At 34.1% G+C, this 25,481-nt stretch overlaps 1 protein-coding gene across 1 annotated transcript; it reads right to left on the reverse strand.

The window, feature by feature from the left end:
* Positions 1–22,560: 22,560 nt before the first annotated feature.
* LOC105799391 (uncharacterized) lies at positions 22,561–23,610 on the reverse strand. The gene has a single exon (XM_012629922.2). It carries the CDS (start codon positions 23,608–23,610, stop codon positions 22,561–22,563), a length of 1,050 nt encoding a protein of 349 aa, XP_012485376.1.
* Between the last annotated feature and the right edge of the window lie 1,871 nt (positions 23,611–25,481).

The following is a 25,481-nucleotide window of genomic DNA, read 5'->3' on the forward strand; positions in this document are numbered from 1 at the left end:
TCTTCACCTCCTTCACCAACTTCATGTTCAGTTGGAACCAGTTCTGTAACACCCCAAACCCAATCGGGACGTTCTGACCCAAATTTTGAACATCATATTTGCCACTGAGGTGACTCTCCATTTACAGCTTTACGAACCACACCAACCAACCAAACACACCACACATTTGCAAAATATTTCATATAGGAATTAGTCTTAAGTTCATGTTTTTCTAAATTAATTATTTAATTCACACAATTATAAGGTATAAGGCGTACCTAAAAACTCGATGATCCCCCTTAGCTGCAAAAAAAATCGTTCGTTCATTTGATTATCATCACATTAGACTAGTAATAAAACCATCCAGACAAGCAATCAAGCAAACAATTAAAACATTCAAAATCCCCCCAAAAAATTAAATAGTTTGAAATGTTCATTTACAACTCGTTGAAAATTTTATTTAAAAAGTCTAAGTCTAATTCTAGTACTAAACCCTTGGAACGACCCATATTGCCTTCACTTCAGAGTTTAACAGTTCAACACACATACTCTAAAAAAAATGCATTGCGATTACGGATCACCAATTTGCCACCCTCCTCGCTAACCTGCGAACTATTTATCTATGAGGTAAAGTAAGGAGTGTGAGCTCGGTAAAGCTTAGTGAGTGCATAAAGAATTGCCACAATTAAACATAAAATCTTTCGTTGAAAGAAAACATACTAAATCATGCAACCATGGCCTAGCAATAAACATATCAAAAAGAAAAAACAATGATATATTGGCATAATGTGACATGGAATATATATATAATCAATAATACACTAGATAAACAAATCTCGAAACACTCTTCATGATTTATAAAGTCGTACACTATCTCTATGTAAGTGTAGCACGATTGCTCACACTCTCCAAACACACCACGCTATCTACGGTGAATGTAGCTATGTTTGACATTCCATATATATAATCAATAATACACTAGATAAACAAATCTCCAAACACTCCTCATGACTCACAAAGTCGTACACTATCTCCATGTAAGTGTAGCACGATGGCTCACACTCTCCAAACACACCACGCTATTTACGGTGAATGTAGTTATGTTCGACATTCCCTAATCTCTCCAACACTATCTTCGGGCCACAATGCCCTGACACATAATAAAAATGGCGTGTCATTACAATCCTTTGGCATGCTAATGATATCCAATGGTTCCAAATAATCATAATGCCAACATATCCACTTATACACATATTCACTCACCGTTTTATACAAACTTTCACCTGTTAACAACACTTTCTCAACACTATTAATGCACTCTAAAATGCTACCACAATTGCTCAAAAGAACCACAATCATATTAAATTATTTAGGTGCACATAAAACCAACAAGCACTTATTAGTCATTATCATTTACACATAACACATGCTTAATATTTCACATGATTCATATATCACGATAAACAAGCATTGAATTTAATACTACGCAAATCAAGTAAGAATACTTACTCTCGAAGCTTAGATTAGGTGATTAGACCAACCTAAGGAATCATGCCTAAGAGTCGTAATTCCAATCACTCACCTAGTTGGTGCCTTGTGCACAAGAATCTTAAACTAGCTTTTCTTTCCCTTTCGCCTTGCTCATAGAAGCTCCCGATGAGTCTGACACTTTGCATTCACATTAAATACATTAAAAACACATTATTAATAGTCTTAAACTAAAAAAACAACAAAATCACCACTCTAAGCTTATTTTTCTCATACCAAAAATCAACTCATTTTGCCGAAATATGAGGTTTCCTCACTCGATTTTTGTTCCTAAACCTTAATTAAGTTTCTAAAAATCCTATTTAACATATTATTAAATATGTAAACCTTTAATTTGACCCAATCTCATGAATTTAAAATTTCGAAAAATAAAGTTGTATGAACATATAAAAGGGGAAATTTGAAATTCATTAAAATTGGATACCGATCTATCAAATTGAGTTCAAATACCTCCTATTTAGTTAAAAATAGATTAGAAATAAATAAAAATAGTAAGTATACTCGTTATTTCAGATTTCACCATTTTTGAATTGAAATTTTATTAAAAGATTTAAATCTTAAAACTCTCAACACACTCGGTTAAAATCCAAATTAGAAAAACAAAAACCTTAATCTAATCATAATAAGTGAAGAAATTACCTTAATTTCAAGAAATCAACAAATTATGGAGCTAATTTGAAGTTGAACGTGAGAAGAACAATGATGAGTTTGATGAGGATTTAATGATTTTTCTTTAAAATTGGAAGCTGTTAGGTGTTTGGACAGCTAGAAAATCACTAAGGATGATTAATTTTGAGAGAAAACATTTGTTAAACCAAGATTTATTTGATAAAAGATTTTGATATAACAAATTGAAATGTTTTTGAATATAAGTTAAAATTGACAAAATGATGTTTAAGTTTGAAGTCTAAGAAATTAAACTTTGAATATTTACATTAAATCCTTAGAAAATTTTGAAACAATTTTAAAACCAAGTGAAATTGGTTTTAACCAAGCCAAAATAATTTCAATCAAGTTAAAATCATTTTAACACATCAAAATGATTTTAAAACAAGTCAGAACTTCCAGGCCAAAAAGTATTAATAACATTGGCCAAGTATCGGTATTTTGGGAATTATCGATACCCTTAAAAAATCGAGACCAAACATGCATTCTGTTTTCAAGAACCCTAAAAATTACCGATACCATTTTCCTGGTATCGATACTTTCTAAAAATAATTGATACCTTTCTTAAAAACGATACCAAAATAACATTATTTTTCTTTTAAACCTTACAAAGTATCGATCCGGTATCGATACCTATTTCAAAAAGTATCGATAAAATATTTTTTGGTATCGATTAATAAGTCCCAACGGCTACTGAATCAACATTTATTACAAAAAATATTGATACCATTTTGTTTAGTATCGATACTCGTAGTTGTAGGTGAAACAAATGCTCTGGTTTTACATCCCCACCGGCCATATTCACTACACCAACAACCTCAACGGTTGGAAATCTATTAGGGGGTATAAATATCATTCTCCTAAGACTTACAACATTAAGAAAAACACTTTCAGGAAAAAATCATCAATCAAACAACCTTAGAGCTTAATATATTCACATTCTTCTTACATACACTTGTGAGCTTTATCTCTATTCCTTTCTCAAGTGTATTTTATTATATTTGAGCTTCATTTTGCAAATAACTTAATCTTGTAAGGATTATTTCTTTGTTTGCTTATTTGTATCTCTTTGAGAGGGTTTGTAACTTAAGATTTGGGGTAGAAATCTTAAGCAGTAGTAAGGTTAAACCTTGTCCTCAAAGGTTGAACAAATTAGTGAATTTGGAAAAGTCCTTAGTGGTGGAAAGCTAAGGTAGTGGAGTAGGCAATTACGGCTGAACCACTTTAAATTCTTTGTGTTCATTATTTCATTTGCTGTCTTTGCTTTTACCAAAAATTTTAAAGGCCAATTAACTCCCCTCTTAGCATTTTGGTTTGTTTCATCGAGCTAACAATTGGTATCAGAGCTAAAACTCTAGAGATGGTTTTACCATCAAAAGAGAAGATCCTGAAGATATCCAAAATGGAAGCCACAAGTCAAGAAATTTGCTTCATGGCATTGGAGCAAAATTCCACAATACTAGGCGAAGGGGATTCTACCATGAGCCCTCCTTTATTTAATGGCACCAACTACTCATATTGGAGAATAAGAATGAAGTTATTCATCCAAGCTAGTGACTTTAAATTTTGGAGGATAATTACTAATGGGTCATCCATTCCAATAAAGAGAGTCGAAGGTGTTATTGTCCCAAAGAAAAAGCGTGAATAAGATTATAATGATATTAACAAGGTGCAATTAAATGTAAAAGCTATGCACACTCTATTTTGTGCTATTGGTTCAAATGAGTACAATAGAGTCTCCTTGTGTGACAATGCAAAAGAAATATAGGAAAAGATTGAAGTCACCCATGAAGGGACAAGTAGAGTCAAGGAGTCCAAGATAAGTCTTCTCACCCTTGATTATGAGTTGTTTAAGGAAAAATCAGAAAAAGGAATCAAGGAAATATCCGATCGCTTCACCCACATCATCAATGGTCTCAAAGCCATTAGGAAGACCTATCCCAACAAGGAGATGGTGAAGGAGATGTTGAATAGTCTCCCAACGTCTTGGGAAGCTAAAATGACGACAATAGAATAATCAAAGGATCTCAACTCACTCTCCCTTAATGAGCTCATCGGTTCCTTATTAACATATGGAATGAAGATCAACCACAATGCACAAGAAATTAAAGAAGCTCCAAAGAAAGTGGGAGTTACCTTCAAATCAAAAACTTGTGAGAAGGATGAATACTCTATTAATTATGATGATGATGAAGAGATGGCAATGTTTGCAAGAAGATTCAAGAGGTTTATGAGGTCCAATAAAAGAAAACAATTCCAAAAGAATGAATGACTCAAAATTGAATCAACCAAGGAGAAAGATCTCATCATTTGTTATGAGTGCAAGAAACCAAGACACGTCAAGTTTGATTGTCCTCAATGGAAGAAGAAGGGGTCTAGAAAACAAAAACGTAAGGCCAATGTTTCTACTTAGAGTGATAAGGACTCATCCGATTAAGAAACTCAGGAAGTATACAACTTGTGTCTCATGGCCATCGATGATTCTGAGGTAACTTCTAACTCATCTATTTCAAATTCTTATTCTTTTGATGAGTTGCAAGAAGCTTATGATGAATTGGTTTTGGAATTTGAATTCATGATTTCAGAATATAATAAAATATTTCAAATTTGAAAAATGAAAATGACTTGCTTTCCAAAACCAATCATGAACTTGAAGAGAAAATAAACAAGATGCAAGAAATAATTAATGAGCTTGAGAAGAAGAATTTAGACTTGCATAATTTACTTTCTAAAGTTCATGATGATCAAGAAAAGCAACTTGAGTTGCTTAAGAGTGAAAAAGCTCACTTTAACAAAGTTTTCAAAAAATAAGAAAATTCAAAGGAAAACTTTGTTAAAAATAGTCTTAATTTCTATAAGCATAAAGGTCCCCAAAGATTTTACATGAAAAAAATCATTAAAAGTATATAGGTCCCTAAAGGACTCGTAACTTCACAAGATAAGAACTTGATTTCAAAATGGATACTTAGAGGGACTAAAATTATAGGAACTAATGCTTATGGACCCAAAAGAATTTGGGAACCAAAAATCAAACTTTAATTCTATGTTTGTAGGAAAATGAGCATCGTTTTGAGGTGGATTATTCAAGGAAAAACTTATAGTACCTCGATAGTGGATTCTTAAGACACATGACTGGTGACAAGAGTCACTTTATCAATTTGAAGCCAAAAAATGGAAGAGAAGTTACATTTGGTGACAACTCTAGAAAACAAATTGAAGGAATAGACTCTATTGGTAAAAACTCTTCAATTATTATTGAGAATGTCTTATATGTCAAAAGTCTTAAGCATAATCTTCTAAGTATTAGTCAACTATGTGATAGAGGTTTCAATGTCATATTTGAGTCTAAAGGTCGTAAAGTTATTGGCATTGCTTCTAATAAGATTGTGCTTGTAGGACATAGGATGGAAAATATATATGTGGTACATTTATATGATATGCATAATTCTAACTTATGCCTTGCTGCTAAAAATGAGAATAACTCTTTGTTATGCAATAGAAAACTAGGACAAGCTAGGATGAGCATATTGCATGTGTTAAGACAAACTAGGACAAGCTAGGATGAGCACTTAGTAAGAGAATTACCTACAATTGATTTTTATGTAGATAAATTTGTGATGCATGTGTTAAGGGTAAACATAAAAGAATTTCTTTTAAAACTATTAATTATGTATTAACTAGTAGAGTTCTTAAATTAATTCACATAGACTTGTTTGGTCCAATTAAGACAACTAGCTTGGGTGGAAAACATTATGCTTTTGTGCTTGTTGATTACTATTCTAGATTTACTTGGGTTCTTTTCTTAAGTACTAAAGATGAAGCTTTAGAAAAATTCATCACATTTTTAAAAATAAATCAAAATGAAAAAGGTTACTCTATCACTAGTGTTAGAAGTGACCATGGAACTGAATTTTAAAATCGTGGTTTTGAAAATTTTTGCACCTCAAATGGAATTAGCCATAATTTTTTTTGCACCTAGAACCCCTCAAAAAATTGAAGTTGTTGAAAGGAAAAATAGAACTTTAGAAGAAATAGCTAGAACCATGCTTTGTGAAAATAATTTACCAAAATATTTTTGGGTGGAAGCCACAAACACTGCTTATTATATTGTTAATAGAGTAATGATTAGGTTTAAAGAAAACTACATATGAACTTTTCCAAAATAAAAAGCCTAACATTAGCTATTTTCATCCCTTTGGATGAAAATGTTTTATTTTAAACAATGGAAAAGATAATCTTGGTAAATTTGATGGAAAAAGTGATGAAGAAATTTTTCTTGGTTATTCTTTAAATTCTAAAGTTTATCGAGTTTTTAACAAAATAACTTTAGTAGTAGAAGAGTCTATACATGTTATTTTTTATGACTCTAATCTTCCTCCTAGAAAGGATTCTTGTGTTGATAATGATAATGCAAAATTTTTAACAATGATAAAGAGGATCAATCATCAAATGAAAAAAATTCAAGAACAAACACATGATGCTCTAGAAGAACTTTCAATTGAGGAAAGGGAAGTCACTCATCCAAGAGATTTCAACTATGTGAAGGATGGTATGATTTTGGGAGATCCATCTCAAGAGGTAATTACTAGATCTTCTCTTAGAAATACTTGTAAGTATGTTGCATTTATCTCATGCATTGAGCCTAAAAATATCAAAGAAGCATTAAATGTTGAATATTGGATATTGGCCATACAAGAAGAGTTAAATCAATGTGAGAGAAGTAAAGTTTGGACCCTACACCTAGTGATAAATCTACTATATGATAAAGAGGATCAATCATCAAATGAAAAAAATTCAAGAACAAACACATGATGCTCTAGAAGAACTTTCAATTGAGGAAAGGGAAGTCACTCATCCAAGAGATTTCAACTATGTGAAGGATGGTATGATTTTGGGAGATCCATCTCAAGAGGTAATTACTAGATCTTCTCTTAGAAATACTTGTAAGTATGTTGCATTTATCTCATGCATTGAGCCTAAAAATATCAAAGAAGCATTAAATGTTGAATATTGGATATTGGCCATACAAGAAGAGTTAAATCAATGTGAGAGAAGTAAAGTTTGGACCCTACACCTAGTGATAAATCTACTATAGGTACTAAATGGGTTTTTAGGAACAAGCTAGTTAAGAGTGGTAACATAGTAAGGAAGAAGGCTAGACTTGTTGCTTAAGGTTACACTCAAGAGGAAGGAATATATTATGATGAAACTTATGCTTCCGTAGCTAGGATAGAAGCCATTAGAATGCTTTTAGCTTTTGCATGCTTTAATGATTTCAAATTATATCAATTGGATGTAAAGATTCCTTTTGTAAATGGTTTCATAAATGAAGAAGTTTTTGTTGAACAACCACCTGGTTTTGAAGATCCAAAATTTTCAACCATGTTTTCAAACTTTCAAAAGCTTTATATGGTTTGAAACAAGCTCCTAGAGCTTGGTATGAAAGGTTATCAAATTTTCTTATTGAAAAAGGTTTTTATAAAGGGAAGGTTGATACAACACTTTTTATTAAAAGAAAAGACAAAGATTTATTAGTATTTCAAATTTATGTTGATGATATTATTTTTTGTTCTACTAATGATCTTTTTTGTCAAGAATTTTCTAAGCTAATGCAACGTGAGTTTGGGATGAGCATGATGGGAGAACTAAACTTCTGTTTGGGACTCCAAATCAAGCAAAGAAAAGATGAATCTTCATAAATCAATCTAAATACACAAAGGAAATTCTCAAGAAGTTTAGGATGGACACTCTCAAACCATAAGCTACTCCTATGAGCCCTTCTACAAAGCTTGATAAAGATCAGGAAGGTAAATGTGTTGATTTAAAATTATATAGGTCAATGATTGGTTCTTTGCTTTATTTTACAGAAAATAGACCCAACATTATGTTTAATGTATGCTTGTGTGCTAGATATCAATATTTTCCTAAGGAATCACATTTACAAGCCCTTAAGAGAATCTTTAAATACCTTAGAGACACTTTAAATTTAGGTATTTGGTATTCTAGAGACTCATCCTTTATCTTGCATGCTTACTCGGATGCGAATTTTGGAGGTTGCAAATTAGATAGGAAAAAAACCTCTGGTACTTGTCCATTTCTAGGCAACATGTTAATTTTATAGTTTTCAAAGAAACAAAATAATGTTGCATTGTCCACCACCGAAGTGGAATATATATGTTAGTAGTTGTTGTGCTCAAGTTTTTTAGATGAAATAAAAACTTAAGGACTATGGAATTGATGTAGCTACCGTTCCTATTAAGTGTTACAATGCTAGTGCTATTTCTCTTACTAAAAATCCCATCAAACATTCTAGGACTAAACACATTGAAATTAGACATCATTTCAGTAAAGATCATGTTGAAAAAGGTGAAATTGTTCTAAAATATGTAGACACCTTAAATCAATTAGCTGATATTTTTACAAAACCTTTAGATAAGGAAAGATTTTGGACACTTAGGAGAGAACTAGGTTTGACCACCTTGCCTTGACTTTGTGTTAAAATTTTCCATGTACTTTATTTTTTTTTTGTGCAAAAAGCTTCATAAGTATGATGTTCATGGCTCTTGTATGCAAAAAGATAGGGGGAGTTTTATGTGGGAATTTGGTCTCTTTTAACCTTATTTATCTAGCTTGAATTGCTTTTATGTTGTTTTTGCACTCATTGAATTAGTTACATTATTTCTAATTTAGGAATTTTCTCTAAAAACTAAGTTTGATTTATAAATTATATGCATCATTCTTGTATTTTGAACTTCCATGCATATGAAACATTTAGGAATATACTTAGAGTCATTTTAAGACCTTTAGAACCTTTAAAAACTCAAAAATCTCGGTTTTGCATTTTTCACTGCACTTGAAAAATAAAATCACATATTGGTATCGGTATTTTTTCACAAGTATCAATATTTTTAAAACGACATCGATACCATGGGCTATTTTTAGGTACTCGCACTAGTTTTTTTAAAAAAAACTCAAAACCTAATTTTTTTTCACTGAAAATCTCTCAAATCCTCTACAATTTTTCTTCAAATTTCTTCATTTATTGGAAAAATATTGGGATTTCACCATATTCAAACTTCATTTCCACAAGATTTGCTCAACTTTGCTTGAAGATTCTGCCTATTTCAACACTTTAGAGGTAGAACTCAAAATCCTTTAACTTGATGATTTTATAAAATGTAGGCTGAAATAGTGCTTCTTGATGGATTATTGAGTTGTTTTGAACTCCAAATATCGTGTTTCATTGTAGGAGATCACCTATTCTTAAAGGTTTTCTTAACTTTTTTACCCAAAACCTTTGACCACCAAGTGTTTGTTAAAATTTCCTAAAGAGATTTCTATTGAGTTTTAGTGCTTCTAAGTGTCTTTTTAGCTAGTATGGCCCCTAAGAAAAGACCTAGAACCGGTACATCATCTTCTTATACATCTAGTGAGTTGGAGTCATCCTTTAGCGGATGCTTTCAAAACTCAAACTCTCTATCTCATTTTAACTCACATTTTGCTTCAAAAAGAGTTTGGGAGTCTAAAAAAGTGGATTTAGCCATGTTAGAGGCTATTAATTTTTTTTATCTCCCTATTTTACAAAATTGGGGTTGGATGGAATTTTTCAATATTTCTTTGCCAACTTACCTTAATCTTGTTCATGCTTTCTTTTCAAATGCCAAACTCGAACATGATGAGTCCGACGATACCGTTTTAGCCATCACCTCATTTTTAATGAAAACCCATATACGCATTACTATCGAAGAGTTTGGCGATTATCTTCAATTGCCCCCTAGAGGTAACTCCGATGAAATATTTCATTTTAATCCTACACTTTTTATTCAATCTAGATCGACATCCGATGAAATATTTCATTTTAATCCTACACTTCCATTTAATTCTCACTTGGAACCTTAGACTTATCAAAAAGCATGCCAGGCTTTGAAACACCGATTATTGGTGGCTTGATTGCTTTAAATTTGATAGGCATCCCGACCTTGCCCTAATAATGTTTAATGACATTACTAAAGCTATTGAAGGGGGATGAATACAAATGTCACTCTTCCTAATGGCACATATTTTTCATACCTTTTTAGGCAATTAGGTATTAGTACCCATGGAGACGCTCCCCTTACCTCAAACCAACCAATTAGTTACGTGGCCTTTCATCATGCAAGATATCGTTTTGATGCCAACACCGGTATGTGGATTAAGAGCAATCATCTGGTGGATAATGAAGATGATGACATCAAATATACTTTTGAAGATGTTCCAGCACCCGAGCCCACTCCTCCACCGGCTTCTTCTTCACATGTTGCTCAACCCTCTTCCGAGGTTAATAGCGCCAAACTCGATGCTATCCTTTCCTTGAGCAACAATGTTCAAGGTCTTCGAGAAGAGGTTCGATCTCATACGAAAGATATTAACTCTAGGCTATCTATTTTAGAGTCTCAAATGGCGTCTCTCATTGCACATTTTCCTTCGACGCCTACTTTCTCCCATCATCATAATGATTATAGCAGCTCTAGGACACACATTTCATTTTCATAACATTTGCACCTTCCTTTATATGTTTATGCCTTTGTCTTTGTTTTTATTGCACTTTCTTACTTTATGGGTATTTCTAGATACATTGATGTTTAGTCATTTTTCTATATATCTTATTATGGACTAATCTCCTTTCTCCTTAAGCTTTATTTGTCTTTTGATATAATGAAAGGGGGAGAACAAAAAGTAAATTAAGGTAAATTGATTGATTATTGATTGATTATTCTTTAATGATAACTAAATGCAAATTTTTGTGACCAATTTTCCTTAAAGTAAAATGAATGCCAAACATGCATTTTGTTTTCAAGAACCCTAAAATTATTGATATCATTTTCCAAGTATCAATACTTTCGAAAATAATAGATACCTTTCTTAAAATTGATACTAAAATAGCATTTTGTTTCTTTTAAACCCTACAAAGTATCGATCCAATATCAATACCTGTTTCAAAAAGTATCGATAATATATTTTTTGGTATCGATTAATAAATCCCAACGGCCACTGAATAAACATTTATTACAAAAATTATCGATACTATTTTATTTAGTATCGATACTCGTAGTTGCAGGTGAAATAAATGCTCTAATTTTACATCTCCAACGGCCATATTCACTACACCAACAACCTCAACGGTTGGAAATCTATTGGGGGTATAAATACTATCCTCCAAAGACTTACAACATTAAGGAAAACACTTTCAAGCAAAAATCATCAATCAAACAACCTTAAAGCTTAATTATTCACATTCTTCTTACATACACTTGTGAGTTTTATCTCTATTCTCTTTCTCACATGTATTTTATTGTATTTGAGCTTCATTTTGCAAACAACTTAATTTTGTAAGGATTGTTACTTTGTTTGCTTATTTGTATATCTTTAAGAGGGTTTGTAACTTAAGATTTGGGGTAGAAAATTTAAGGAGTTGTAAGGTTAAACCTTGTCCTCAAATGTTGAACAAATTAGTGAATTTCGGAGTAGGCAATTGAGGTCGAACCACTCTAAATTCTCTGTGCTTATTGTTTCATTTTTTATCTTTGCTTTCACCAAAAATTTTAAAGGCCAATTCACCCCCTCTTGGTATTTTCGATTTTTTCTGTTGAGCTAACAACATTATATTTGAATTTTGGAATTTTTTATTTTTGGATGTGAAACTAATTGGGAAGGAAGGGATGTGAGGGTTTTAAAGAAGGAAAATGAACAATTTTTTTTTAAAAGAGAAGGAAAAATTGCCTTTTAAAAACACCTAACTTTCCCTTATTTTTCAAATCAGTCCTTAGTTTAATGTAAACACATTTTCCTCAATTATTTTCAAACTCGATTTTATTTTTAAAGTTCATTTTAAGTTATTTAATAACTGACCACTTAATCCTAACTTTCACCACCTAATTTTAGACCCAATAATTATTCTAATATTTTAGTATTACCATTATTATTTAATTAATTATTTTATCCTATTTTAATTTTTACGACATTAAACCCAGTTCTTCTCTTGAGCCCACAACCTAATACCCAATTCTACCATCTTGGTTTGCAGGATGTGACAACTCTCCCCCTTTAAAAAGAATTTCGTCCTCGAAATTTACCTGAACCGAATAGAGAAGAATATTGTCGTCTCATTGTATTCTTGATTTCCCAAATAGTCTCTTCGGTTTTGTGGTTACGCCACAAAACATTCACTAATGGTATGCTCTTGTTACACAACTCCTTAACCTCACGATCTAGGATCTCGATCAATTCCTTTTCATAGGTAAGATCGAGTCAAGCCTCAATCTCCTCTATTGGAACAATACGCGACGGGTCAAATTGGTACTTCCACAACATGGGCACGTGGAATACATCGTGTATATGCTCAAGTTCAATTAGTAACCTGATTTGATACACTACTAGTCCAATCCTCTTAATAATCTCATAGATTCCAATAAATCACGGAGTCAATTTTCCTTTTCATCCGAATCTTAGAACTTCCTTCCAAGGTGAAACCTTAAGGAACACTCGATCCCCAACTTGAAACTTGATGTCATAACGTTTCAAATCTACGTAAGACTTCTGCCTATCAGAAGTGGCTTTTAGTCTATCATTAATCAGTTTCACTTTCTTCCAAGGTGAAACCTTAAGGAACACTCGATCCCCAATCTGAAACTTGATGTCACAACATTTCAAATCTACATAAAACTTCTGCCTATTAGAAGCGACTTTCAGTCTATCACTAATCAGTTTAACGTTCTCCTCGGTCTCCCAAATCAAATTCAAACCCACAACACATCTCTTATCCAGCTCAGACTAACAAATAGGACTCCTACACCTCCTAGCATATAGTGCCTCGAACGATGCCATCTGAATACTTGACTGGTACCTATTATTGTAAGCAAATTCTACTAAAGGCAGATATCACTCCCAACTACCACCAAACTCGATGACACAATTGCGCAACATATCCTCGAGTATCTAAATTACCCGTTCCGACTGACCATCTGTCTAGGGATGGTAAGTCGTACTACAGTTAAGCTTCGAACCCAAATCTCCCTGAAGACTCCTCCAAAATCTCGAGGTAAATCGCGGATCTTTATCAAATATTATTGAAATTGGTACACCATGAAGTTAAACTATCTCCACCACGTATAACTCAGGTAATCTCTCCATCGAGTAATCAGTACGCTCTATTAGAAAATGCGTACTCTTCGAGAACCAATCAATCACCCAAATTGAATCATTCTTTGTCAGGGTCAGTGGCAAACCTGAGATAAAGACCATTATAATCCTTTCTCATTTCCACTCTAGAATCTGTATCAGCTGTAACAAACCCGAAAGATGTTGATGCTCCGCCTTCACCCTCTAACATACTAAACATTGGCCCACAAAGTTGGTAACATCCTACTTCAATCCAGGCCACCAATATAATTCTCAAAGATCCCGATACATCTTGGTACTATAAGGGTGCATAGCATATAGGTTACTATGCGCCTTAGTAAGATTCATGTGCCTAAGCTCCAAATCAACAGGCACACAGAATCTTCTACGGAAACACAAGATATTGTTGGGATTCAACCCAAAGTCTCCACCATTACCGTTCTCAACCTGTCTGATCTGTTTCACTAAGAACTCATCAATCAACTGCCTCTCCTTAATCTGACGTGATAAAGTTGGCTTCACTTGAAGTTTGGCTAACAAACCACCATAACTGGTTAAACTCAACCGTGCAAACAAGGCTTGCAACTCAACCATCAACTTTCGACTCAAACCATCAGCAACCACATTCGCTTTGTTAGGACGATATTGAATTATGAAGTTATAATCTTTCAGTAGCTCAATCGAGCACATCTGTCTCAAGTTTAACTTTTTCTGGGATAGGAGATACTTAAGACTCTTATGATCGATGTAGATAACACACCTCTGACCACACAGATAGTGATACCAAATCTTGAGTGCAAAGACCTCAACACTAACTCCAAATCATGGGTTTGGTAATTACGCTCATGTGGCCTCAACTACCTTGAAGCATAACCTATTACCTTCCCATCCTACACCAGAACACACTTGAGTCCTGTATATGACGCACCATTATCAACCACATACTTTTTCCCAGACTCTAGTTGAACCAACACTGGTGCCTCAGCCAACATTGTCTTAAGCTTCTCAAAACACCTTAGCCTCTCATCTGTCCACTCAAAAGGCACATTCTTCTGAAGTAGCTTCGTTAAAGCTGCAGCTATGATGGAGAACCCTACAACGAATCTATGTTAATAACCAAGTAACCCTAGAAAAATTCAAACCTCGATAACACTCCTCAACTGCTTCCACTCTAGAATAGCCTCGACATTCTTCAGGTCAACATAAATCCCTTCAGAAGATACCACATGCTCGAGAAACATCACCCCTCAAAGCCAGAACTCGCACTTACTCAGCTTCGTATACAACTGCTTTTCATGCAGAATTTGAAGAACAATCCATAGATGTGCATTATGATCATCCTCGGTTTGGGAATACATGAGAATGCCATGTATAAAGACAACTACGAACTAATCCAGATACGAGTGAAAAACTCAGTTCATTAGGTCCATGAATGCTGCAGGTGCATTTGTCAACCCAAATGGCATAATAAAAAATTGGTAATGCCCATACCGAGTCCTAAATGCAGTCTTTAGGATATCAGCCTATTTCCCCTCGAGCTGATAATACCCAAACCTCAAATCGATCATCGGAAACACTGTCACTCCCTTGAACTAATCAAATAGGTCATCAATCCGAGGCAACCAATACTTATTCTTAATGGTTAAATTGTTCAACTGTCGATAATCGATACATAGCCTCAAGGTATCATCTTTCTTCTTTACAAACAACACCGTCGCACTCAAAGGTGAGACGCTCGGTCGAATAAACCCTCTATCCAACAACTCTTTTAATTGGATCTTCAGCTCCTTAATTTCTTTCGGTGCCATGTAATAAGGTGCAATAGACACTAGTGTCATACTAGGATAAACCTCAATATCAAACTCAACTTCTCGATCTGACGAAAAACTGGGTAATTCTTCTGGAAACACATCAGGAAAATCCCTCATGATGCAGATATCTTGAAGCCTCAAATCCTTACCACCCGAATTGAGCACAAAGGCTAGGTAAGGTTCATAACCTTTACTCAATAGCTTTTCAACCTTGATTGCTAACATTATATTATAGAGTAATTTGGGTCTCTCCCCAGTGACCACAATCTCCAATCCATCCTTAACCCTTAAAGTAAGTCGCTTTGTCTCAAAATCCATATTTTCCTTATGCTCGGTCAACCAATCCATTTCGAGAATCACATCAAACCCAAAAAATGAAAATTCCATCAAATCCACTGGAAAAATATACCTCTGGATTGTCAACAGACACATCCGATAGACCCGATCAACTAGCACACTCTCTCCCAAAGAACTCGTCACTATCATACCTTGCCTAATGGTCTAATGGAATCCCAAAATCACTAGCTAGATCACTCACAATATATGAATGGTTGGAACCTGAATCTACTAATGAAAATAAAAAAAAAAGATCGCAATATGAATGTAACTGCAATCACATCTGTCATCTCGCGGTTCTGCAGCTCCCTCATAGTGTAAACACGAGTGGGTCCACCAGACTCAGTTGGTGCAGCTACTATATGGGAAAATGTCCTCTGACCCATCGGTTTCCCATTACCACCACGACCTCGGCCTCGACTTTTAGTAGGTGCAATAGTTTGAGCCAACTCAACTGTCTTCGAGTAGTCCCATAATCGATGCTCCATTGACCTATAACGCAAGCATGCTCTCGACAGTCTCCAACACACTCCCGGGTGCCACGTCCACAATGTTCACAAGTCGCTACCTCAACCGGTCCACCTGTAGAAACTACTGCAGCGCTCTACGATCTAGTCTGCCTCAGTTGTGAGTCCTGTCAGCACCCTTACTAGACTTCTGGAAATTATGACCTTTCTTTCCTGGCCTTCTTGACGATCCTGTCTAATCGGAGCCCCTCTTTTCGAACTTAGATATTACCGATCTTAGTGGCTTGATCAATGTCTCCTCTACTGCCTTAGCCTTCTCTACCAAATTATATAAGGTCTCAGTACTCTGTGCTACAAGATATACCCGAATGTCCCAATTTACCCCAAACCGGAACCTCTTACACCTCTTATTCTCAAAGAACACCATCTCCGGAGCATACTAGCTAAGCCACACAAACTCGGACTCATACTTAGCCACAAATATACTACCCGGACTAGATCCAAAAACTCCTTCTTCCTAGCATCCAGGTACTGCTCTCCCAAGTACTTCTTTCGGAAGGACTCCAAAAAGAACTCCCAAGTCAAGTGATCAGTATTGGTCCCTTTCTTTACCATATTCCACTAGCAATAACTTCACCGTTTAATAGGTTTACGATGCAGCCCAATTTCTCCTCATCCAAGCATCCCATCTGTTCAAGGATCCTGTCAACACTCTCTAACCAATATTCAGCAATGGCCAGATCAACTCCTTTAGCTCCCCGAAATTCTTTACCACCCAAAGCTCAGAGTCATTTGAGTGGCAAACCTCTGGTAGTTGAGGCAGGGTTCCCACCAGCTATCCTTTGAAACACCCATATCATCGCTTGAACTAAAGGCTCGAAACCAGTTTTAGGTGTAACTCATCTCAAGGGTGGTTCCACTAGTGCATTAGTAGTTAGACGCCCACGTCTAAGAGGCATTCTCTATCTACTATTTGCTCAAATTTAAATAAAATGGGAAATTGAGAAGTGGCAAGTGCTCTAAGGTAATTTTTTTAAGAAAACAATTTCAAAGAAAGCAATGTGTTCCTGTTCCTACTCCATTTACAACTAATTTTCATACAATATTATTTTTTGTCAAAAAAATTTAAACAATTCCATTTTTTATTAATTAATTTAAAAAAATAATTTTTTTTCAAAAATGCTAATTTGCCAAAAACTGTGGCTCCACTCAGGTTTTTGTAAACTTAGCTCTAATACCACTTAATGTCATAGCCAACACCAAGGCTAATAAGATATTGTCCATTTTGGGCACATATGGCCCTCACAACTTTATTCTTGGGAGCGCTCATACACCACCAAAAAGGCCTCTTACCACATAAGTGTTGCTATACCTTTATATATTCCATGTCTTTTCGTATTTTACCGATGTGGGATTCGCTTAGGGTGTTACATTCACCAAAGTCAGGTTTCGATCCTGGGACCTGTGGGTTTACCCCACCATCGTTAAAGAGGCATGGCAAGTGGCTTTCATAACAATAAATGTGACACCCCAAATCCGGTCAGGATGGTCCCACTCAATTTTTGAACGTCACATCAGACTCTCCATTTAAAACTTTATGAACTACACCAACCAACCATACACACCACACACTTGCAGTATATTTCATATAGGAATTAGTCCTAAGTGCATGCTTTTCTAAATTAATTATTTCATTCACACAATTAGAAGGTATAGGGCGTACCTTAATACTCGACGGCCTCCCTTAACTGTAAAAAAAAATTGTTAGTTCATTTGATTATCATCACATTAAACTAGTAATAAAACCATCCGGAAAGCAATCAAACAAATAATTAAAACGTTCAAAATCCCCCAAAAAATTTAAACAGTCTGAAATGTTTGTTTACAACCCGTCGAAAATTTTATTTAAAAAGTCTAAGTATAGTTCTAGTACTAAACCCTTGGAACGACCCACACTGCCTTCACTTTTGAGTTTAAAAGCTCAACACACATACTCTAAAAAAATGCATTGTGATGATGGATCACCGATTTGCCACCCTTCTCGCTAACCTACGAACTATTTATCTGTATGATAAAGTAAGGAGTGTGAGCTTAGTAAAGCTCAATGAGTGCACAAAGAATGGCCATAATTAAACATAAAATTCGTAATTGAAAGAAAAAAAACTTAATCATACAACCATGGCATAGCATCAAATATATCACAAAGCAAACACAATGATATATTGGCATAATGTGACATGGAACATATATATAATCAGTAATGCATTGGATAAGCAAATCTCGAAACACTCCTCATGACTCATAAATTCGTACGCTAGCTACATTTAAGTGTAGTGTGAATGCTCACACTCTCCAAACACACCACACTATCTACAGTGAATGGAGCTATGCTCGATATTCCCTTATCTCTCTATGCTATCTCTAGGCCACAGTTCCCTAACACATAACAAAAATAGTGAGTACTTACAATCTTATGGCATGCCAATGATATCCAATGGTTCCAAATAATCACAATGCCAACATATCCACTTATACACAAATTCACTCACCGTATACAAACTTTCACTTGTTAACAACACTTTCTCAACACTTTTAATGCACTCTCAAATGCTATTACAATTGCTCAAAAGAGCCATAATCATATTAAATTATTTAGGTGCACATAAAACTAGCAATCACTCATCAATCATTGTCATTTACACATAACATATGCTTAATAATTCACATGATTCGCATATTACGATAAACAAGCATCGAATTTAACAGCATGTAAATCAAGTAAGAACACTTACTCTCGAAGCTTAGATTAGGTGATTAGACCAACCTAAGCTCCTATTCAACCTAAGGAATCTTGCCTCAGAGTTGCAATTCCAATCACTCACCTAGTCGATCCCTTGCTACAATAATCTCAAACGAGCTTTTCTTTCCCTTTCGCCTTGCTCGTAGAAGCTTTCAACGAGTCTGACACTTTGCATTCACACTAAATACATTACAAACACATTATTAATAGCCTTAAACTCAAAAACAAAAACAGCAGCAAAATCACCACTCTAAGCTCACTTTTCTCATTCCAAAACTCAACTTATTTTGCCGAAATACGAGGTTTCCTCACTCGATTTTTGTTCCTAATCTTAATTAAGTTTCTAAGCATCCTATTTAACCTATTATTACAAATATAAACCTTTAATGTTACCTAATCTCTAAAATTTAACATTTCTAGAAAATCAAGTTATAAATGGGGTAATTCAAAATTCATTAAAATTGGATACCGATCTATCAAATTGAGTTTAAATACCTTTTATTTAGTTAAAATAGATTAGAAATCAATCAAAATAGTAAGTATACTCGTTATTTTGGATTTCACCATTGTTGAACCGAAATTTGATTAAAAAGCTTTAAATTTTAAAAATTCTCAACACATTCGGTTAAATTCCGAATTAGATAAACAAAAACCTTAATCTAATCATAATAAGTCAAGATATTACCTCAATTTAAAGAAATTAACAAATTGTGGAGCTAATTTGAAATTGAACGTGAGAAGAACAATGACGAATTTGATGAGGATTTAATGATTTTTCTTTAAAATTAGAAGGTGTTGAGGTGTTTGGATAGTTAGAAAATCACTAAGGATGAGTTAAATTTGAGAGAAAATATCATATTTGAATTTGGATTTTTTTTTTTTAGATGTGAAGCTAAATGGGAAGGAAGGGATGTGGGCGATTTAAAGAAAGAAGATGAGCATTTAAAAAAAACAGAAGAAGGAAAATATGCCTTTTAGAAACACCCAATTTTCTATTATTTTTCAAATTAGTCATTTGTTTAATTAAAGCACATTTTTACTCAATTATTTTCAGACTCGATTTTATTTTTAAAGTTTATTTTAAGTTATTTAATAACTGACCACCTAATCCTAATTTTAGAACCAATAATTATTTTAATATTTTATTATTATCATTATTATTTAATTAATTATTTTATCCTATTTTAATTTCTATGATATTAAACCAGATTTTTCTCTTGAGCACACAGCCTAATACCCAATTCTACCTTTCGGGATGTGACAGGCTCTGGTTCAGAAAATAAAGAAATTTTTGAACCATTGGCACAAGGCTCCTAGATTGGATCGACATCGGATTCAATGCCCTCTTCATTCTCAGACCCACCAACATGTGCCTTGTTGGATGTCCTTTCATCGATGGACGTCGTAGGGAGTACATCATCTCTTCTCGTGTAGTTGTCGAAACATCCAAAATCACCTGTCGATTGCCAACCGCTAAAAGTTGATGTCATTCGCCTGTAAGTGTCCGAGCATTAAACATCGGCTGACCAAGTTCAAATCAAGACTACTAACTGAGTGTCCGAAGCATTGAAAGCACAACCAGCTAGAAGCGTTCTTAGTGCCATGTCAGCTAAAAGTGCTTCCATCTGGACGCGTTTTCAGCGCTTCTGTTGACAATGCGTCCTGATTGGAGCGTTTTCTCTCTACAAATTTCAACACCAGCCTTTGCACAAAAAACCCATCATATATCCTGAGATATATTTTCAGAACTCATCTCGTCAAAAATAATGCACTAGGATAAATAATTTACTGAAATATTGGATCAAATTATGATTCAAAAAATTAACAACTAATATTTCACCCCAACCGAGTACTCCGAGTTTCGATTATGAATCGATTTGCAAAAACCAATTCGAATATACAATTTGTGTGAATAAGATGTTTTTAAATTTCGAATTCAATAATTATTATTTAACATTCAAAGAATTATAAAAAAATAATATAATATATAATCAACTTTACAATTTTAACCCAAAATATAACAAAATCTTAAACCCTAAATCCAATAAACCCTACTTTAAAACCCTAAACACAAACCGTAATAATAAAACCCTAACCCTAAAAAAACACAGAGGTAAAACGATTCCAACTAGACGCGTTTTTGTAAAAACGACCTATTCCCATAATTTTTCCAAACATCAACCTATTCACGGAATTTTTTATTTTTTGGCATTTTTTTAGTGTATTAATCCATATATTTAGTATATTTTTTCACAAATTATTATTTAAAAAACCCCTAATTTTGAATAGTATATTTTCTTTTTCCATTAAAATCTTATATATATATAAATATATTAATTATTGTTTTAGATAATTTTAAACAATGTATATATTAATGAGATTGAGTTCTCATTGTAATTTTTCTATAATAATTATTTTTCTTCTTACTTGTTTGAAAAAATTACACATATAAATTGTGGTTAATAAATTTTAAAAATCAATTTGTTTAAAAATTAAGTTAATTGAAAATTTAATTTATGTACTTATAGTTCCTACCAATTAAAATAAACATATTTTTTTCACATTATATGTACAATTGGTGAGGAGAGCTCATGAATGATGTGAAAAAAATATGTTGATTTTAATTAGTAAGGACCATGGATAATGTGGTAAGTAAGGTTCATAAAATAAATTTTCCAATTAAAAGTTTTAAATTTTCAATTAATTCAATGAATGTTAGTTTGGTTCGGATATTAATTGAACCGACTATTTGAACATCCTAACTAGAATGCTTATTATAATTAACTAGATTATATAGCGTGTGAATATTTATTTTAAATTTTATTGGTTAGTAAATAAGTTTAAAAAATTGGTTTGTTAAGCAAGTAAGAGTATCAAAATTTAAGTGGTTAAAACTCTTGTCGAACATCCATTTATCACGAGTTCAAGTGATATTGTATTAAACATTTTACGGTTTGGATATTTAGGTAAAACTCTCAACAATGTTGCCTTCAAGATTTGAGCTTGGTCCAAATACTTAGGGAAGAAGTCCACTCCCACTTCTTCCAACTACTTGTGAAAAGATAAAGTATCTTCATAGCATTAGTTACCGTTTAAACAGGTTAAGCTGTTACACCAAATTTAAAAGAAATTTTTTCCAACTAAGTTAGTAGTTATTAACCCAAATGAGTTAATAATCAGATTAACCCGTGACACTAATTTAAAAGAAAAAATATATTAATATTGGTTTCAGCTGAATTAGAATCCAATTAACCTGTAATAGCAATTGAATCAGGGTTTTATAATAGGTATAGATATAGATTCTTTTAGAATCCAACAATGGCGACAGAACTCCATAGGAAGTAGTGGTAGTGGTAGTGACATATCTTTGTTAAACCGAAGCAAAGCAAAAATCTTTGGTGTGAAAAGAGACGGGATGTACAAACAAGTGAATTTGATTATCATTCGTGTTGAAATTCATTTCTTTAAGACGCTGTTGTTGGGCGGCATTTATGCTTCCAGTTCAGTCCAGGCCATTGCAAGCAACCCAATTTTCTTGATTTCCAAACAATCACTCATCTGACCTCATTTAACTAAAAGCTTGGTAGATGATTTGTTCAAACACAACTGGTCAGCTACCCTAATTATTCAGTACACTTTGTAAAAGAAAAGGCACCAATCAAGCAGGAAACCATTTGTTTATCATCACAATAGGCAAAGATGTTGCAGCCATTGTTTTTGTCACTCATCAACCCCATACAAAGTTACATACTATTCTCATCAAAGCATAAATTAGTAAATAATAATAATTTCTAATTCAGAGGGTACCTTTCTTGCCATGCTTGTTGCCAAGATGGTGCAACCATCCGAAGCCTTTGAGAGCCTTAGAGATCTTAACAATATTAGACCTGGCCATCCCCAAATTCATCTTCCCAGCAGAGAACTTAAGAGCATGTAAGCAGCATAACTGAGGTACCGACTCTTCCTCATACCCATACCCATACTCATACTCATACCTATCCATATCATAGCCCTCATTCCCACCTTTCTTCCCTTTCTTTGAGTTGCTTTTGAGATTGGACTCGGTTTCATATGTTTCCCAAAGCAAATCCATCCCTTCATCTCCCTCCACTTTGTCTGACCGTCTCTCCTCTAATAGCTTCCATGCCAATGTCTTCTTCCACTCCTTTGCTTCTGAATTGTAATCATAATAATACCCACCAGTATTCTCAGCTTTCACTCTTTGGGGATTACCACCACCACTCACTGCTGCTTTATGCCACATGGCCTTGGACTCCACTTGTCTATCTCTCTTTTTCCACCAACAATTTTCAACCCTTTCCTTCTCTTGCAAGAAATCTTCAAAGATCTTCACTACAGCCTTTACCTGATTAGTTTCGGGAGCTGGTTTTGAATCTAAACCCTTGTCACTGGGAGCTTCTTTGGACTCCATATCCGGACAAACTTGAAGAGGGTTTGACGTTTCAAACACTATCTTATAAGCTTCGAGCGGTTCCAAGCACCCAAACCCATCACTTTCATCCTCAACTTCACACCTTAATGTTTCAACTAGTGTTTGGTATGCAGTAAGTAGGGAAGTTAGTAGCTTGGATTCGAGGTGGCAAATGGAGGCATCTGATTGGTCAAGGATGAACAAGGTAAGAACCAAAAGGGTAGTGGTAAAGAAGAGAGGCGAAAGAAAAGAGAGAAGCTTGACGAAATAAGGAGAGAAGAAGATGAAATAAGAGAAATAGAGAGGGTGAGAGAAAATGGAAGAGCAAAAGAGGATAAAATCGGGCACCAAAAGACTTGACACTTCATGATCTTCATCATTTTTCTTCTTGCAAGCCAATGAAAATTCAGACATCTTTTTAATGAAAGAAACAGCTTAACAGCGGAAACAAACAAGACAAGATTTGGGTTGTCTTGTTTTCTTCCACTTAAGCTGCCATGGACAATAACAAACTAGTATATGAATATTGGGAGTGTTCATATTTTCTTTTTAAGAATTTAATAGAGATTAATTAACATTGATAAGAAACAAAAGCGAGTAGAAAAGTTTCTCATCCCCTGTCCCATGTCTATAACCACCAAACTTTAATATAATGTATTATGTATATAAATAGAGATATATATTTGACTTTGAGTGTAGCAAGGGATCTACCAAAAAGGTGAAGCTTAATAAAATAGATTGACGGACAAGAAATTAATTTTGGTTTAACAATGGAACATTGATTCAGATATACATGACCGTTGGTTAATTATTTGCAGCTAATTAGCCAATTTATTTAATAAATCAGGCAGTTGAGAAAGAGTACATCTTTTACATCAGGCAAACCACCTCTTTTAAGAAGTCCATTTTGAGTTTTCTGATGCAAATTTAATTTCCTTAATTCCATCTTTGCCTTGTTCTGGTGTTAAACGTGAGTTAAAAGCTTTTGAATGCAATCTCAGAAACCCATCTAACCAACTAATTCCATTAATCACTAAACCCCCACACCACTTGGCCTTGGTAACCTAACACAGAGTGTGCACACTGACTTTTTGCTTTCACTTGAAGACTGATCTAATTTATTAAGTAGACAAATAATGGATCACATTTGACTTTTATAAAATAAAATATTAGTAATTTAAAGAAAAATGTCATACCAAAACCCCAAATCCATAATGTAGTCATCTTTTTTTTCTTTTAACTGGTGCTAATTTGGCCAATGACAAGAGTGATAATTTCTTGTTGGTGTCAACAAGTGAAAGCTCTGAGCTTATATCCGAGTGGATCTTGGATTCAGGGTATTCTTTCTATATGTATCCTAACAGGGATTGGTTCTCTACAAACAGTTCAGTTGAAGGTGGAGTTGTGCGCATAGGGAATGGTTTACCCAATAAGATAACTGATATTGGTATTGTTCAAATCAAGATACACGATGGGACAATTAGAACATTGTCAGGTATTAGGCATGTGCCTAACTTACAGAAAAATCACATCTCATTGGAAATTTTGGACTCGAAGGGTTGTAGAATTAACATCAAGTTAAGCGGCATTAAGGTATCTCATGAGGCTCTTCTTTTTTTATGAAAGGTAAAAAGATTGAAAGTCTTTATGTTTTGGAAGGATCAACGGTGACCGATGAAACTGGACGTCCCTCGTCTGTTAAAGAGTTGAACTCGACTTGTTTGAAGCGGAAACAACTTGGTCATAAGAGAGAAAAAGGTATGACTATTTCGTGTAAGAGAGATTCTCTTTTGGATGCAGGTTTTGAAAAGATAGGGCACTAGGTTCGTGAAAATAAGACACGGGTTAGTTTTGATTTGGCAGTGCACAAGTCGAAGACTTTAAGTCTTCTAGCTTCTAAGCACAACTTTGACTCAGTTAAAATTCTGCATAGTTCGAGATAAACCCATGGTGGGCTTTAGCAATGAAGTCATTGTTAAAATACGAGTCAAGGTAGAGATTTGTAGAGTTATGCCTCGTATTTTTCGGCTTTTCTTCTCTCATTTAAACTATGTTTTTAGTTTCTCACTTAAACACTTATTACTGTAGGTTATTTTAATATAACTTGACCTATGAATTTAGCCTATAAATAGGTCATTTTCCACCCTACAAAATAACTCGTTACACATTTAGGTATTAGCTTTTACAAGCTTTTTGAGAATTTTTGTGTTTATGTTTTGAGGGTTCTTATTTTGGGTTTCAGGGTTTAGTTTTATCTCCATCTTTTATACTCTTCATTTTTTCCG

This window comes from Gossypium raimondii, chromosome 7, assembly GCF_025698545.1.
Source record: "Gossypium raimondii isolate GPD5lz chromosome 7, ASM2569854v1, whole genome shotgun sequence".
Taxonomy (NCBI): Eukaryota; Viridiplantae; Streptophyta; class Magnoliopsida; order Malvales; family Malvaceae; genus Gossypium; species Gossypium raimondii.

Excerpts from the sequence above, each read along its gene's own strand:
- LOC105799391 (XM_012629922.2), bottom strand. The coding sequence starts at position 23,610 with ATGTCTGAATTTTCATTGGCTTGCAAGAAGAAAAATGATGAAGATCAT.